The following is an 18,131-nucleotide window of genomic DNA, read 5'->3' as shown; positions in this document are numbered from 1 at the left end:
GAGGGGCATACAAGGGAGTTTAGAGAAGGGAGTAGTTGTGTATTTTAACAAACTTAATGCAACTTCAGGTGTATCTATCTGGACTGGTGTATTGGGCATTTCTGTGTAGTCTTGCTGTTGCATGCAGGTGCTGCTACTAATGTGTTTAACGTTATGTGAATGTTCCTGTCTATGTGTATGTGCATCATCAGGTGTGTGTGTGTGTGTGTGTGTGTGTGTGTTACCTCCCCTGTTCTCTGTGTGGGGCCCGTTTCTGGAGTCCGCCCGTCAGTCTGCTTTGCTGTACTCCTTACGGGGCCTCTGTTTGCTACTGTGCTACTGTGGAGACAATCTCGAGCAATGTGTCCCTTCTGATTGCAGTTGTAGCAGGTTGCGCCTTTTATCCAGGATGGGTCACCCCAGGTCATCCTGCCTCGGCCCCTACCTCGACCTCTTCCTCTTTGTCCAGGCTGAGCAGTCTGGAGAAGAGTGAGAGTGGTGGCGTGTAGATCTTGGTCTCTTTTTGTTGACTTTGTCTTCTCCTTCTCTTTCAGCAGCCTTTCTGCATGCACAGCATACTGTTCGATCTTGGTGAGGCTGGCAGTTTCCCACAGGAGACAGAGCTGCTTTACTGACTTGGCCACTGCTGGATTCAGACCGTTCATGAAACTGTTCTGCAGGTGCGCTTCCCAGACCTCAGGAATGCCTTCCACTTCAGCCAGGGTCACGGGTCTGGTCAGGCCACTGTGTTTCTCGTGCGCCGCGGTGAGACGAGCGAGAAACGCTGACACCACTTCACCATCTTCTTGCTTACACATACTGATCTTAGTCACGTCTATGTTCAAGGGAAAAGCTTCGATCAGACAAGCACAGAAAGCAGTGAGGGTATTTCTGTACTCACTATTGCCATCCGCTGGTCAGCTTCTGGCCACTCTCTGGAAACCTTGTTCCAATCTATACCCATCTTGGTCATGATTAGGCGGTGAAGTCCATGGGTGATCGGTCGGAATTCTCTGCAAAGCATCAACAGTTCATTACCAAATCTCGTTCCTCCTACCTCTCTCACATTGGGAAGAGAAGCCATGCTTTCCTTCATGTCAGCTGTCGTCCAGGGTCTGTGGACTAGAAACATGCCATCAGCTCCAGCCACTTCCACCACTGGAAGATGAAGGACTTCAGACTTTAGGTTATGGCCTTGTGGACCCACTGGTGAGCATGTGGTCAGGTCCAGGAGGGTGTCTCTTCCGTCACCATATGCAAGACTGGATCTCGTGTGTGATGGAGAAGCGAGGAGAAGCGCTGACGCTTGAGGTAGCTGGTAGGCTGGGAGAGATTCCAGAGGCTCAGTTTTTTTCTTTGTCTCGACTTCTTCCCCTTTCTGTGGGTGAAGCGCTTGTGGGAGTGATGCTCCGCCTTGCTGAGGAGGCAGTGTGTGTCGGGGTGGTGGGGCAGACTCCAGGTCAGGGTCCATCTGAAATCTCAAACACTGAGAAGAGGGTGAGAGCCCTGCCTGTCGTTTCTCGCTTTTGTACTCTCTCTTAAGTGTTTCTTCTTTCCATGCAGAAAACGCCCTCCAGTCCCCTAAGAATTTAACATTATCTGCAGACTCTTCTTTTTCCTTCCGTTTCAACTTTTCTTCTAACTGTTCTATCTGCCTGGGACTAAAACTACCCTTCTCAGGGAATCGTAAGTCCTTTACCCATATATCAAACTGTGCTAAGCAATCCTCGCCATACGAGGTCTTCATAAACTGGATGTTTGGGCTGTCATAGGAACACCCAATTCTTATTATAGCACATGTAGCCTCAGCCTTACTTGCTTCTTCCTTTTCTTTCCCTAACTTGCCATTTCTGTTCCCCATTGTACACTGTTACTATATCAAAAGGTTATGACAACAATGGCTGAGTTTTTATCAGGATCACAAGAAGAACAAGTTGGACTATGTCCAAAATGCGACACAATAATCCTTAGGTATGTTCTTATTAGTAAACAATTTATGACATTTACCTTAAGCTAAAAGTAGGTATCATTTAGCACAACGACCTCAAAGACAACTCATGCATGTGTACAAGATCTATTTCTCTGTTTCAGAATTTGGAGGAGGACAGTACTCTGTTAATTCATCAATATTTTGCGTGCACACCGGTGTGTCTTGGCGACTTTGTGATCGAACCTCTCTATCCCGTTCCTACAATGGGCCAGTTGTTCACACAGAACAAAGGGAGCAAGATTAAATTCTTTCCCAGTTATGAATCGCTGAACGTGAATCCGTCGAAACACTCACCCGTACTTCCCTCTCTCAAGTAGGTGAGCCATTACCCAGTCGTCACTTAGGCAGAGTTTCTCTTACACAACCCAATAAACTACTCGCGGTTTATTGTCTCAAAATTGTGTTTTATCCATTTCAGCAAACATATTGATGGTACCACAGCTTAGCAGTCCTCCTGGGCTCGGACAAACTTCTGTCCGTCTCTTATATCAGTCTTCCTTGACTGGGACAATCTCTGTCCATCTCTTATCAGTCTTCATTGACTGGGACAATCTCTGTCCATCTCTTATATCAGTCTTCATTGACTAGGACAAATTTCTGTCTGCCTCTTGTATCAGTCTTTAAATACTGTTCCCACTAATTTCTTGACACAAGAATGCAAAGTTATCACTTACTGGTTCGGTGAGCCCTGACGGTCTGGTCTCTCGTCCGAGTTCTCAGCTCCGCACCGTGATCTTGGGAGTGTCCCGCCGTCCGAGGATCAGACGAGTAGGGCCCACCCAGGGATGCCAAATTGTAATGGAAAGTTCTAATAAACACTTCAGAATGCTTAGCAGTTGTCTTTTCAGTTATTTATTATAGTAGCTCATATAAAACAGAGATATAAAATAGGAAAGTGAAAAAAGGAGAAGAAGAAGAAAAAAGACACCACCTCAAGTGATGTCGAGAGTGCACTCTGAGTTGTGTCTTAGAAATGTTATCTATTGTACTCTGAAGATATTTGCTTACTGCTCGCATCTGTACGTGATTGGCTCAAGATTTTCTATGAAACTTTGCTAAAGCGTGCACCTGGAATGTTCTGATATGTGCAGGCAGATGCGTAGTTACTATTCTATTAACTAATATTCTATTAGTATTATTATGCGTAGTTAGTATTCTATTAACTTTACGGTCACATTACAGCTTTTGGACCAACATATGCATAAAAACTTTTAGGCAAATTTCTGCCCTTTTCTCAAATATGCACAAAATGCATAATGGTTATTACTGTAGGACCAAAAATGTTATTTGGCTTAATTATGTATTTAACAAGTTGTCAACAAAGTACAAAGTAGTACAACAAAGTATTATGAAAATATGCATAATATGCTTAACAGTCTTGACACATACAGTATCACACCAGTATGGAAAAAGTGCGCAACAGAGTTGGGTGATAAGGCAAAATCTTTCCTATTCAGAAATCCCTTTAACTAGCTACTGCTAGTGAATATTATGCAACTTACGGCATTATTGGACATTACATACAAAGAAACATAAAGGCACTTTTGACAGTGGAGGACTTATAAAATATATCTTTAATTTTACCAACCAGCCTTTTTCCACCTTTCTGGCAGCCAACAGTTTCAGTTCATGGCAATACAACTAAGTTACCTCAAATTCTTTTACTGAACATATGATTGCGGTTCTAGGCTTTTGGCTGGACAAAACAAGATCAAGCACCTTGGAATCTGGGGACTGTGGACTTCTTTTCAATATATTCTCATCTCATCCTCTCTAGCCGCTTTATCCTGTTCTACAGGGTCGCAGGCAAGCTGGAGCCTATCCCAGCTGACTACGGGCGAAAGGCGGGGTACACCCTGAACAAGTCACCAGGTCATCACAGGGCTGACACGTAGACACAGACAACCATTCACACTCACAACTATGGTCAATTTAGAGTCACCAGTTAACCTAACCTGCATCTCTTTGGACTGTGGGGGAAACCGGAGCACCCGGAGGAAATCCACGCAGACACGGGGAGAACATGCAAACTCCGCACAGAAAGGCCCTCGCCGGCCACAGGGCTCGAACCCGGACCTTCTTGCTGTGAGGCGACAGCGCTGACCACTACACCACCATGCCGCCCTCAAGTAAATTTAATTTTCTTAATACTTCATACTACACATACATATATAGCTACTCACTGAAACCAGTGGCTTCATGGAAGGAAAGAAAAGGCGTTGCATGTTACGGTATACTCTTGGAAATTGTCACCAGCGATGTTAACTGTATAATTGTGGTAACCCCACAAATACTAGGAAACACATTTAGAGAAAACTACAAACTCTGGCAAAATCTGTTGCAAAATTAGTCTAATAGTATTTCACATTGTGGTTTGAGGAATATTTGTAGTTTATATTGCCTCTTGGAACATACAAAGGCCCAACATCCAAAAGAGGCTTAATCTTTACATGCTTCTCACCATTATGCTTCCGTAGCATGGCATAAGACCATTTTTTGACAAAAGGGGCTAGCTATTTGCTTTGCTGTACAGGCATTATATGCTGTGTAGCTGCTTTCTGGAACAAGTTTAAACTGAAGTCAAACCTTTCCCCACAAATACAAGGAAACATGTTTGGAGAAAACCATAAACTCTTGCTCCCACAAAAATCAAAATCGGTGCAATAACATTTCATAATGTGGTTTGAGGAATATTAGTTTTGTTTATATATTGTCTCTACGAGCATACAAAGGTCCAATATCCAATAGAAGCTCAATGTACATGCTCCACAGCATTGTGCTTTCATAACATAGCACATGGCCATTTCTTGGCCAAAAGGAGCAATCGTAGTGTGTTACTACTGCGAGCCTTGAAGTCTGCCATACAGATTTTGGACTTTGGGGGACATCTTGTGCTGCGCAAGCTGCACGATGATTTTCTGTAGCACTTCAAAAGTGAAACGAAGGGGTTTGGGATATGCTAGGTTGAGCACATATATCAAACCTAGAAGCAGGACACAGCCTGAGGTGACTGAGGTCAGTTCATTCAACACCTCCACACCCTCAATGACGATGCCTATATCTTCAGGTTGCTCCCATACTCCTTCCCCCTCTTTCCAAATGACAAAAACTGTCATGGTGAGCTGCTCCAGGTCATTCTCAGCAAGTCTGGCTCCAGAGTCCTATAGAAGGGTACAGTACATGACATAATCACAAAACACCACTGGCATCACTTCATGCTGTTATACAGTAACTATGCACTTGGTATGGGATAAAAACGGCACTGGCCTGAGTCATACTCTGTCATAACTTAATTATTCTGATGCATCATCTTGATCATAACATAATCTACCACCACAGTTTTTGAAAGGCTTTTTTCCAAGGCTTCACAATTATTGAAGATAGTGGCTACATAATTATGACTATATTTCACTGAATGATGGCTCATGATTGGCCAAGTCTGGTATTAAGATGTTGCAAAAAGGTCAAGGTGAAGTAATTTAAAGGATAAGGCAATTTTTGTACAAAATCACCACAAATAGATAGATAAATATATAAAGTAATCGATCATGGACTTTATAGAGAAAGAACAGGCCGCATAACAGTATCTTTTAACTTTTAATAATATGGGCTTGCGCTGAGCTCAGCGAAGATGCGTTCCACCATATTGATCTACTGTGTGACGTCATGCGGCCCACCACTGAAAAGAACTCTTCAGTGCTTCATGGTAATAAGGTAAAAAACCAGTACAATCTCCTTCAAAGTTTCACCAAATGGTTTTATTTATGCAACTTAAAGCTCATAATACTGTATAACTTTGGTCGAGTAAAAACACGGAGCAAAAACATGGCTGAATCCTGAATGACTCCTATTTATTTAAATAGGGGACTACATAGGCGGTAAAATGTAGTTTCTTTTTCCCTGCCATGGAAGCGCACTTGTATACCGAGGAGGAAAGCAATTTGCATTACAGCCGTGAGGCGGTGTTCTGTAAAGTTATCCTACCTCTTGGATTTGTCCTACCAAGCCTACTGCGCATGCGCGAAATCCAGGAGGGTAGGAAAATTCAACAGTAGTTTTGTCCTACCGATCAGCTGGGCTGATAGAAAATCGGTGAGTATTTAACGCATTTGCCGATTTTTATGTTTTGTGCGTATTGGTCGAGTCTTTGGCCGAGTCAAATAATTTGTAATGACTTGTTTTGAATACTAAAACGGTCTGTATGAGAACTTGCTAATTGTAATGACGTCATGTGTTCTGCGCATGCGCAGTAGGCTTCGCGCATGCGCAGTAGGCTTGGTAGGACATCGGCTCGGTTTTCCCTTTCGGGCGCTCTTGTTTTCTGTTAGAATTTGGTAAATAAATAAATAAATAAATAAATATTATTTACCAGCTTACCGGGTCCATGAACATAAATCTGACAGCTGACAAGGTCGGGATAAAACGAATCGAATACAAGCCACCAGCCGGGACTCCTACTGTCATCACAGTGATCTGTTTGTAAACACTGTTTTCATGGGCTCAGTGACGTCACAGATCAGAGGGAGGTGCATTAACGAAAGATTCTGATTGGTTTATAGTTGCCCACAATCTCAAAATGGCTGACTCCTCCAACTTCGACTCCTCTGTGTCAATTCATGATTTTAAAGTTAAAAATATTTTTTCATGTTCGATATATAATGGAAATAATTAACGGAATTGATTACGTATATGTTTTTCTCCTATTACACACCTGGTTTTGTGGAAAAATGGCGTTACCCTTTAAGGGTACTTTGTGTCTTTTATTGTTGAGTTCATTTTGATGATTTTGCCACTTCCCAGTGTTTTGTTTGATGTATGAAAGTGTAAGACAGTGTGTTATAACAGTTGTAATCTCCCTTTTACTGCATTAGATTTAAATCAAGGATATTTATGTGTTTGTCCCTTTTGGCAAGATGTGCTGACATGCAGATTGCTGTTGAAACTTACAACATATTCCTTGATCAGGTCATCTGCATCTTCTCCCAGGAAGATGATGAGGGCTTTCAGGACACACTCTCTCTGAAGATGAATGTCATCAGTCTACAACAACATACTCTTGATTAATTTTACCTTTTCAAACCTCTGAAAAAAAGATGCCCTTACACTTACAGTTAAATTCCTACATTTGCTAATCAGACATTTTTGACACTAGTGTTTCAAAAAAAAAAAGAGAGAGAGAGAGAGAATGTGAGCTCAATGGTATACAGTGGTGCTTGAAAGTTTGTGAACCCTTTAGAATTTTCTATATTTCTGCATAAATATGACCTAAAACATCATCGGATTTTCACACAAGTCCTAAAAGTAGAGAAAGAGAACCCAGTTAAACAAATGAGACAGAAATATTATACTTGCTCGTTTATTTATTGAAGAAAATGATCCAATATTACATATCTGTGAGTGGCAAAAGTATGTGAACCTTTGCTTTCAGTATCTTGTGTGACCCCCTTGTGGAGCGATAACTGCAACTAAACGTTTCCGGTAACTGTTGATCAGTCCTGCACACCGGCTTGGAGGAATTTTAGCCCATTCCTCCATACAGAACAGCTTCAACTCTGGGATGTTGGTGGGTTTCCTCACATGAACTGCTCGCTTCAGGTCCTTCCACAACATTTTGATTGGATTAAAGTCAGGACTTTGACTTGGCCATTCCAAAACATTAACTTTATTCTTCTTTAACCATTCTTTGGTAGAACAACTTGTGTGCTCAGGGCCGTTGTCTTGCTGCATGGCCCACCTTCTCTTGAGATTCAGTTCATGGACAGATGTCCTGACATTTTCCTTTAGAATTCACTGGTATAATTCAGAATTCATTGTTCCATCAATGATGGCAAGCCATCCTGGCCCAGATGCAGCAAAACAGGCCCAAACCATGATACTACCACCACCATGTTTCACAGATGGGATAAGGTTCTTATGCTGGAATGCAGTGTTTTCCTTTCTCCAAACATAACGCTTCTCATTTAAATCAAAAATTCTATTTTGGTCTCATCCGTCCACAAAACATTTGTCCAATAGCCTTCTGGCTTGTCCACATGATCTTTAACAGACTGTAGACAAGCAGAAATGTTCTTTTTGGAGAGCAGTGGCTTTCTCCTTGCAGCCCTGCCATGCACACCATTGTTGTTTAGTGTTTTCCTGATGGTGGACTCATGAACATTAACATTAGCCAATGTGAGAGAGGCCTTCAGTTGCTTAGAAGTTACCCTGGGGTCCTTTGTGACCTCGCTGACTATTACACGCCTTGCTCTTGGAGTGATCTTTGTTGGTCGCCCACTCCTGGGGAGGGTAACAATGGTCTTGAGTTTCCTCCATTTGTACACAGTCTGTCTGTCTGTGGATTGGTGGAGTCCAAACTCTTTAGAGATGGTTTTGCAATGTTTTCCAGCCTGATGAGCATCAGCAACACTTTTTCTGAGGTCCTCAGAAATCTCCTTTGTTCGTGCCATGATACACTTCCACAAACATGTGTTGTGAAGATCAGACTTTGATAGATCCTTGTTTTTTATATAAAACAGGGTGCCCACTCACACCTGATTGTCATCCCATTGATTGAAAACACCTGACTCTAATTTCACCTTCAAATAACTGCTAATCCTAGAGGTTCACATACTTTTGCCACTCACAGATATGTAATATTGGATCATTTTCCTCAATAAATAAATGACCAAGTATAATATATTTGTCTCATTTGTTTAACTGGGTTCTCTTTATCTACCTTTAGGACTTGTGTGAAAATCCGATGATGTTTTAGGTCATATTTATGCAGAAATATAGAAAATTCTAAAGGGTTCACAAACTTTCAAGCACCACTGTAGCTTTTGAGTGGCTGAAAACATGCCCTGCGTACTATATAAAAGACACTGTTGGTACACTGGCTGCCCATTGACTGTAAATAAAGATGGATGCCATGTCTCCACTCCCTCCACTGTACAAATATGAAGCCATATTATTCCAGAGCCGTACTTCCAAGTTCCCACCCATACAGCCGTCGAGCAGAGCTCAGCTGTCAGTCATGACAATGAAAATGGACACTTGAACACAAATCAGTGTGATAAGAACTATTTAAAATGCAGTGTTGGGAAGGTTACTTTTAAAATGTAATCCCCTACAAATTACAGATTACATGCTCCAAAATGTAATTTGTACCGTAATCCATTAGGTTACTTAAGGTGAGTAACGTAATCTGATTACTTTGGATTACTTGACATTGCCATCTTTTTAAAGACTACATGAATGTGTTGAAAACTGCCCAACACATTAGAGGCACTTCACTTATATTGAGGAGACAGAAGAAGGGATGCCTGCGCAGAGTGTGCAGCATTCTCAAAGACTCCTCTCTTCTGGCAAACAGACTCTTCTAGATCCTTCCCTCCAAGAGACGCTTCAGGAGCCTACCCACCAAAACCACCAGATACAGAAAGAGCTTTTTCTCCACAGCAGTCACCCTACTGAACTTTGTTTAAAGATGATCTTCCCCTTCCTCCTTCCACACTGGTCATTCCAATTCTGCATTTCACTGCTGTATATCTGCTCATTCCTCCTAATTCTTTAGAATCTGCATTTACTGTATGCCATTTGTTTGCAGTAGAGGGTATGTTACGGGAGGGGATGGTGGAGGTGGCGGATAATTATTTCAATGTTTTAGAATTTCCATCAAAATATATATGGCAAACATATACTGTTTGAAACCTTAGACCCTCAGGAATCTATTTATACCCACCAATAGTGATATTGTTTTGTGCATTAACAAAATGTGGGGTGTGCAACAAAAGGTTTATCATATGTTTCATTTGTTGAAAGACAATAAAAAAGCCCAATTTTTCCTTAACGATTTCTTTATTTCCAACACTTGAAAGTGGAAGAGTATTAGATAGACTTATGCCGCTTTTCCACTACAAACGCGGCTGAGCCGTGCCGTGCCGAGTCGAGCTGAGTCAGGCTGAGCGGGGCTGTTGGAGTTGCATTTTGACTACAACCGCGCTGAACCGTGCTGGCTGGAAGTGGGTGGACACATTGGGTGGAGTTAGCGAAAGTGGGTGGACGTCAGGTTAAGCAGCGCAAACAGTGACATCAGTGACAGTGGCGGAACAAGTCAGAGCCGGGCCGGGGGCGGGGCAAATGACCAGGCCCTTTATTAAAGCTTATCATAACATCATTTTAGGCTACAAAATGTCCGCAGCTGCGGTGTTTACCAATTTCAACACTACCGGGTGCAACTATGTTGTTTAGTACATCAAGTCCTTCAAACGAACATGTAACTCAGAAACAAAAAACATTAGGATACTGTACATGGCTCATAATAAAACATCAATAGCCTATACTGCGCACATTATTTGAAGGGCATACGAATGAGCGCTCAGAGGTTGCAACGGTGACAGGAAGAGTCAGAAATAAAAGGAGGGCGGTGCAAACCTCACTGAATGCACTGTGTTTACCAATTTCAACACTACGGGGTGCAACTATGTTATTTTGTACATTAAGTCCTTCAAACGAACATGTAACTCAGAAACAAAAAAACATTAGGCGACATACTGTACATGGCTCATAATAAAACATCAATAGCCTACTGCGCGCATTATTTGAAGGGCATACGACGAGCCTTGCGCTCCGCGAACTCGTCCACGATGCTCTGTATGTCACTGATTCAGTGATCTTTTAAGCGGTAGTCTCACGACCCGGAGAGTAAACAATAAACATGGAGGACATGGAGTCGTTAGTGTTGCTGGTCTTGGTGCTGTGGCTTGTTGTCACCGACAACGCGGACAGATACTGGCAAGAGCGTATAGATGAGGCGAGGCGCATAAGGCTTCAGAAATTCTCGTAATTCATAATTATTCTCCTTCCGGGTTTGCGGTGTTTACAGATCCCAGCGCGCTCGCGGGGCGTGTGTGGGCATGTGAGGACACTCCTCCTCACCAATCAGCGCACAGGGGAGTGTCTGCTCACGCCCCCAACCTCACTCGGCACGGTTTGGCTCGCTTCAGCCCCACTCCAAAACAGTGCGAGTTTTAGGGGCTAAGCAGGGCTGAAGCGAGCTGAATCGTGCTGGTTTTTGGTAGTCGAAACGCGAGCCGTGTCGGGCTGAAGCGAGCTGAAGCGAGCTGAAGTGAGCTGAAAAAGGGTAGTGGAAAAGGGCCAATAGTGTTTTTATAAAACAATTATCAAAAATGAAACTTATTTTTCCATTTACTGTCAGTATTCTTTTAATGACTAAACTGAGCTTATTAAATATCCTATTAAACATCCTATTAAACTTGATGTGACAATAACAAAAATGCCCTGTGCCAAGTGACTATGCAGGGCTGCCAAAGCCTGAAACTGCCAAAGCCTGCTCCAAAGCCTGAAACTGACTTCATCAAACTTTAAAGGCTGTCTGATACAACTTTATATATTCACAGCGCGCCTTTTGGCGGATGCCACCTGAATCGCGCAGAACAAAAAAAAAAAAACAGTTTAAATCGGGAAGCTGCGCACATTGTGCACAAATGTGCGCAGCTTCCCGATTTAAACTGTTTTTTTTTTTTGTTCTGCGCGATTCAGGCGGCATCCGGTACTTCCCTTTTCACATTTTAGGCTATTCCCTAAATTTTAGGGAATAGCCTAAAATGTGAAAAGGGAAGTACCGCTGTGTAATCCATTTATTTCAACAAAGTAACTGTATTCCGATTACCACTTATTAAAACAGTAACTGTAACGGATTACAGTTACTCATGATTTGTACTCTGATTACGTAACGCCGGTACATGTAATCCGTTACTCCCCAACACTGTTAAAATGACAGAAACCCTCTTTGGAAAAAAGAAAATTGATGTGTACTTTGATTTTTTAGTTTGGCCCATGACGCATCTATTAAGACAGCAGGTTGTATGATCTATGCTGAAGCTAGCCACCAGAGGGAGGACATTTTGGGTTCACTTTTGGGGAACTGACATGTGGTCAATCTTTATATATGCCAATGATTTACCCATGTTAATGTATCAGTAAGGATACAGATAAACCGTGACATCCATCTTAGCTACAGTGGTGCTTGAAAGTTTGCAGACCCTTTAGAATTTTTTATATTTTTGCATAATATGACCTAAAACATCATCAGATTTTCACACAAGTCCTAAAAGCAGATAAAGAGAACCCAGTTAAACAAATGAGACAAACAATATTATACTTGGTCATTTATTGAGGAAAATGATCCAATATTACATGTCTGTGAGTGGCAAAAGTACTGTTTGTGAACCTTTGCTTTCAGTATCTGGTGTGACCCCCTTGTGCAGCAATAACTACAACTAAACGTTTCCAGTAACTGTTGATCAGTCCTGCACACTGGCTTGGAGGAATTTTTACCCCATTCCTCCACACAGAACAGCTTCAACTCTGGGATTTTGGTGGGTTTCCTCACATGAACTGCTCGCTTCAGGTCCTTCCACAACATCTCATCTCATTATCTCTAGCCGCTTTATCCTGTTCTACAGGGTCGCAGGCGAGCTGGAGCCTATCCCAGCTGACTACGGGCGAAAGGCGGGGTACACCCTGGACAAGTCGCCAGGTCATCACAGGGCTGACACATAGACACAGACAACCATTCACACTCACATTCACACCTACGGTCAATTTAGAGTCACCAGTTAACCTAAGCTGCATGTCTTTGGACTGTGGGGGAAACCGGAGCACCCGAAGGAAACCCACGCGGACATGGGGAGAACATGCAAACTCCGCACAGAAAGGCCCTTGCCGGCCACGGGGCTCGAACCCGGACCTTCTTGCTGTGAGGCGACAGCGCTAACCACTACACCACCGTGCCACCCCCTTCCACAACATTTCGATTGGATTAAGGTCAGGACTTTGACTTGGCCATTCCAAAACATTATTCTTCTTTAACCATTCTTTGGTAGAATGACTTGTGTGCTTAGGGTTGTTCTCTTGCTGCATGACCCACCTTCTCTTGAGGTTCAGTTCATGGACAGATTTCCTGACATTTGCCTTTAGAATTTGCTGTTATAATTCAGAATTCATTGTTCCATCAATGATGGCAAGCCATCTTGGCCCAGATGCAGCAAAACAGGCCCAAACCATGATACTACCACCACCATGTTTCACAGATGGGATAAGGTTCTTATGCTGGAATGCAGTGTTTTCCTTTCTCCAAACATAACACTTCTCATTTAAACCAAAAAGTTCTATTTTGGTCTCATCCTTCCACAAAACATTTTTCCAGTAGCCTTCTGGCTTGTCCACGTGATCTTTATCAAACTGCAGATGAGCAGCAATGTTCTTTTTGGAGAGCAGTGTCTTTTTCCTTGCAACCCTGCCATGCACACCATTGTTGTTCAGCGTTCTCCTGATGGTGGACTTATGAACATTCACATTAGCCAATGTGAGAGAGGCCTTCAGTTGCTTAGAAGTTACCCTGGGGTCCTTTGTGACCTCACCGACTATTACACGCCTTGCTCTTGGAGTGATCTTTGTTGGTCAACCACTCCTGGGGAGGGTAACAATGGTCTTGAATTTCCTCCCTTTGTACACAATCTGTCTGACTGTGGATTGGTGGAGTCCAAACTCTTTAGAGATGGTTTTGTAACCTTTTCCAGTCTGATGAGCATCAACAACGCTTTTTCTGAGGTCCTCAGAAATCTCCTTTGTTCGTGCCATGATACACTTCCACAAACATGTGTTGTGAAGATCAGACTTTGATAGAGCCCTGTTCTTTAAATAAAATGGGGTGCCCACTCACACCTTATTGCCATCCCATTGATTGAAAACACCTGACACTAATTTCACCTTCAAATTAACTGCTAATCCTAGAGGTTCATATACTTTTGCCATTCACAGATATGTAAAATTGGATCATTTTCCTCAATAAATAAATGACCAAGTACAATATTTTTGTCTCATTTGTTTAACTGGGTTCTTTTTATCTACTTTTAGGACTTGTGTGAAAATCTGATGTTGTTTTAGGTCATATTTATGCAGAAATATAGAAAATTCTAAAGGGTTCACAAACTTTTAAGCACCACTGGACCAAGAAAAATCAGAGTCTCCTCTGATGATACAGATCTACCTTGTCCAAAGTCTCCATAATGTCTGCTGTCTTTTGGCGTGTTGCTCCTCCTTTGGCACGGATGACTCTAATCAGCTGACTGGAGTGCAGGTCTAACTGTGCCATGAACTTCTCTTCAAGAGGAACAGCCATGAGCCTCAGGAACTCTGCATTGATCTACAACAAATGACATGCAGTATCCTGAATCAAAGGAAATGCAACAGGTCTCAGGCATGCGATTGGCAAAGAACAAAAAAGCAGGAAAACATAGAGCTGGATTAATCCGGAAGAATCACATCCCTGGGTCTGTAAACAATCTCAATTTTAACAAATTAACCACTAAGGCATGCCTGTAAAATTGCCAAAATGTCAATATACCAAAAAGTATTACAAATATAGAAACTCAACTATAAATTCTGTCATGTTGAACTTAATCTCAACTACATCAAATTATGACCAATTCTTATAAGCTCACTATATCAAAACCAAGACACTTCAGTTCTCTTTCTTTTGGAACAGTGCAGGCCATCTGTCCTTGAAGTCCTTAATGCTGGGTTCTTGGTTTACCACCTCCTGTCGTCTGTAGGCAAATGTGCGAGCCATTTTGTCTGCTATGACCTTTTCGCTGTTCCTTATCCCAGTCTGTGTCAGAAGTTCAAGTCTCTTTTTCAAGGCTTTCCAGAGTCTCACCAATAGGGAAGGATGGATAAAAGTTAGCTTCAACTCGTTTCGGCCTTTTCACTTTTTTTGCAGGGAAAGCATCTGTAGTAGCTTTGGATTTCAGGGAATTTACTGACAGCTCTGGACATCCTTGCAATTTGAGCAGAGTCCTGTAGTTTCCCATTTTGTACTTCAGTCTCTGTTTCCAACCATAGCCACTGAATGAGCCAGGTTCTCTCAAACAAGGGTGCTTCTTGATTTAAGGCCTCTGCAACTACGCAGAAATGTGCATCCTCTGGATAAGCCTTGTATGTGTAAATTTCTTCTGCTAGTCTATTCAGAATATCAGACTTGATTCTGGAGATGACAGTCAAGTTTTTGGCTTGCATGGTACTCAGAATTCCCCTTCTCTAGTTGGAGCTCTGTGTCATTTGAAAATCTGGGAATCTGAAAGTCTTCTGGCCACTGTTGTTTTTGAGATGACACAGACTCAGGGGATGAGAGGATTATTGTGTCATTTGATGCTAACGAACCACTGTCATCAGACTCAAGTGAAAGAGAATGAGATGATGTGGTCTCAGTGGCACTAATCCAAAGTGGATTTGTTTGCTGGTGGATTACCTTGATTGTCCCCAAATCCTGAAGTTCAGTGGTAGAATTTAGATTGAAGAAGTCGTTTCCAAAATCTTGGTCCATGTATTGGAGTCTGATGTTGCCATTCAGCCCAAAGGTTGTCTTTACTGTATCTTGCTGAGAAGGTGACTCTGGTATGCCATTTGGGAGAGTTAATTTTTCAGTGTTGCTCTCCCCCAAAATCACCTTCAGTCTAGCAGGCGTTGAACCAGCCATGGTAGTCTGAGAAAAGAGCACAAGCAGAGTTAGTAAGGTTCAAGATGTGAGGCAAATTGAAGGGATCTGTTCTCACAGGACAGCCACGTGACCAACATATGACCTTACAGACCATGATACATCACTGTAGATTAAACTAGCCAACAGTATATAAAGTAGTTAAAATGAGTTCAACCTTAAACATACACATTAATACAGTAGTAATATTAATCCATCAACATCAGATATAGTAAATCAATGACAGGGAACATTTTATTGCACAATGGATAATTTTCCTTTTAATACTTAAAGTAACTTTCGCTGACAGCATTTACCGGTAAATACTTTTATTCAAGTAAAGGCTCTGAATACTTATTTCACCACTGTTAACTGCTAAGTGAGTTTAGAGGTTAAATGATAAAATAGGGTTAAAGGGCACCTATTATGGAAAACTGACTTTTTAAGGGTATTTACACCAACATTTGGGTCTCTGGTAGGGCTACTAACAAACCAAGTTGGAAATAAATTAACCCAGCCAATTGACAAAAAGCGCCGAAGCCTACCGTTAGACTCCAAGTAATGTTACACACGGTTGACCCTGAGGTGGTAGGGTTTGAATAGAACCATGTGCATGGCCTCGATGAGCATGGTGGCAAGCTAACAAGCCACCCTGCTTAGCTGTTAATGTGCTCATAAACAGCTACACTAGTACACAACATAAATACACAACTCTCAGTCACGCGTGAAAGTAAACCATGAGTCCCGCTTGCGAATTACTAACCTAATGTTAGTTAGCTACTGTACCTGTTTGCTAGCAAACCAGCAAATTGCATCAAAAATGTTATGCTGACTAATTTAAAACTTGCTACCATTAGCTTAACAATAGCCAGTTCAATTCGTAAGAAAACTTAAACAACACAATTTAACCAATTAAGTTAGATAACTGTATATCTAAAATAATACATTATTTGATCACAAATATTTTGTCTAGCATTAAACTTGCGTTCTTTCCTGAGTCAACAAGAGAAAATGGCGGTTTAACGGCTCAACTACCGAGGGAAAAATCCGAAAAAGGCATCATGATGCCAGACGCACAAAAATGAAACCTGAAGAAACCTAACTCGCACACTTTGACTTGAATAAGAAAAGCAGGTTAATCGGTCAAGGTGTAATTTCAAGTTGATATCTAGCCCACAAAAGTACACTGCCATGACTAAAGCAGAAAACTGAATGAGACTCATGAAAAACATTACATTACTTCAACTACTACACAAATACACTTTTTAGAGTGTTTCACCGAAAACTCTAATGCTACCCCTATTTCAATAAAGGTTAAAGGAACATGCCAACGTTTTGGGAAATTAGCTTATTTGCAGTGTACCCCAGAGTTAGATAAAAGGATGTTTTCCCTTCTCTTCTCTGTGTGCACAATGGCCAGTCTGACACCATTAGTGTAGCTTAGCATAATCACCAGAAGTGAATGTTAGCAAATAGCTCCCCTATAGGTCCTGGGAGCTATAGGCAAACTGTCTCCATTCACTTCCAGTGATTATGCTAAGCTTGGTTAATGGTGTCAGACTGGGCATTGCATGCACAGAGAAGAGAATAGTATGTATCCTTTTATCTAACTCTGGGGTAGACTGCAAATGAGCTAATTTCCCAAAAAATCAGCATGTTCCTTTAAAAGACACACAGTACTCTAAATACTATTAAAAAAATTCTCTAAATTATAAACCATTGCTTACCAAGCATGACCAGTCTTGGCATGACAGGTAGGTCCATGTCATTCTGGATCGATGTTGATGTTACACATGCCTGTAAAATGCAAACCATTTTGTAAATTCAAAGCATAAATAATGTTATGAGGTAAAGGAGTAGATCTGGTCCTCAGACATGGAGTGTTTTGGTAAACTGGGATGTATGGATGCTGTCAGTCTCCCACTTGCTTGCTCACTTGAGTTTGTTGACTGTGTAGTGGCTGCTGCTTTATGTCCCGGGGCTTCCTCATGCCTGTCCCTCATGCTTTGTTACATAAATAAATTAATACGTTAATTTCTTCTAGCTATCCCCTTTTAGTTATGCTGTCACAGTTAGTTTTGCCAGAGTCCCTGCTTGCACTCAACGCAAAATGCACTGTTCCTACTCATCAGGTGACATTGGGCATACCTAACAACCTGTGTTCACCCCCCCGGTCTGTCCCTCTGAGCTACATGTCAATTCTGAGATCGAGATGCTGATCCCTTCTGCTCCTCGGACCTGCCTGATCCATCCTGATGCCCTATGTCTGGCTGGAGTGTCATCACATCGCTCCTGTGGAGGACGGCCCCGTATGGACAGTTGAAAGTCACATTTGGAAGATGCTCTGGACACTTACAGTAATGCTCTTATGGCTGAGGACTGCAGTTGTCATGAACAGTTTTGCACTCAAGTTTCCATCAACTGAAGAGTTATAACATCAACTAAACAGACTTCATGTTAAAACTGTTAATGTTATAATCATTTTGTCTGTTGTCACCCAAATGAGGATGGGTTCCCTTTTGAGTTTGGTTCCTCTCAAGGTTTCTTCCTCATGTTGTCTGAGGGAGTTTTTCCTTGCCACTGTCACCACGGGCTTGCTCATTGGGGATAGATTGGGGACAGTGG

The 18,131-nt window shown here is 42.0% G+C and overlaps 1 protein-coding gene across 1 annotated transcript in view; it reads right to left on the bottom strand.

The window, feature by feature from the left end:
- Window positions 1-4,660: 4,660 nt before the first annotated feature.
- The window catches only part of LOC132885891 (C-C chemokine receptor type 4-like), a 41,610-nt gene continuing 28,139 nt past the window's right edge, over window positions 4,661-18,131 (bottom strand). Inside the window, exons 5-9 of the mRNA XM_060920416.1 lie at window positions 17,234-17,303; window positions 15,282-15,515; window positions 14,022-14,177; window positions 6,917-7,009; window positions 4,661-5,130 (exon numbers count right to left, since the gene is read on the bottom strand). Of these exons, the coding sequence (XP_060776399.1) occupies window positions 4,807-5,130; window positions 6,917-7,009; window positions 14,022-14,177; window positions 15,282-15,515; window positions 17,234-17,275 (849 nt within the window). The 5' untranslated portion in view covers window positions 17,276-17,303 and the 3' untranslated portion in view covers window positions 4,661-4,806. The remainder of the gene's footprint in view (window positions 5,131-6,916; window positions 7,010-14,021; window positions 14,178-15,281; window positions 15,516-17,233; window positions 17,304-18,131) is intronic.

This window comes from Neoarius graeffei, chromosome 5 (assembly GCF_027579695.1).
Source record: "Neoarius graeffei isolate fNeoGra1 chromosome 5, fNeoGra1.pri, whole genome shotgun sequence".
In the NCBI taxonomy this organism is placed as follows: Eukaryota; Metazoa; Chordata; class Actinopteri; order Siluriformes; family Ariidae; genus Neoarius; species Neoarius graeffei.
This window is presented reverse-complemented; position numbering and strand designations above follow the sequence as displayed.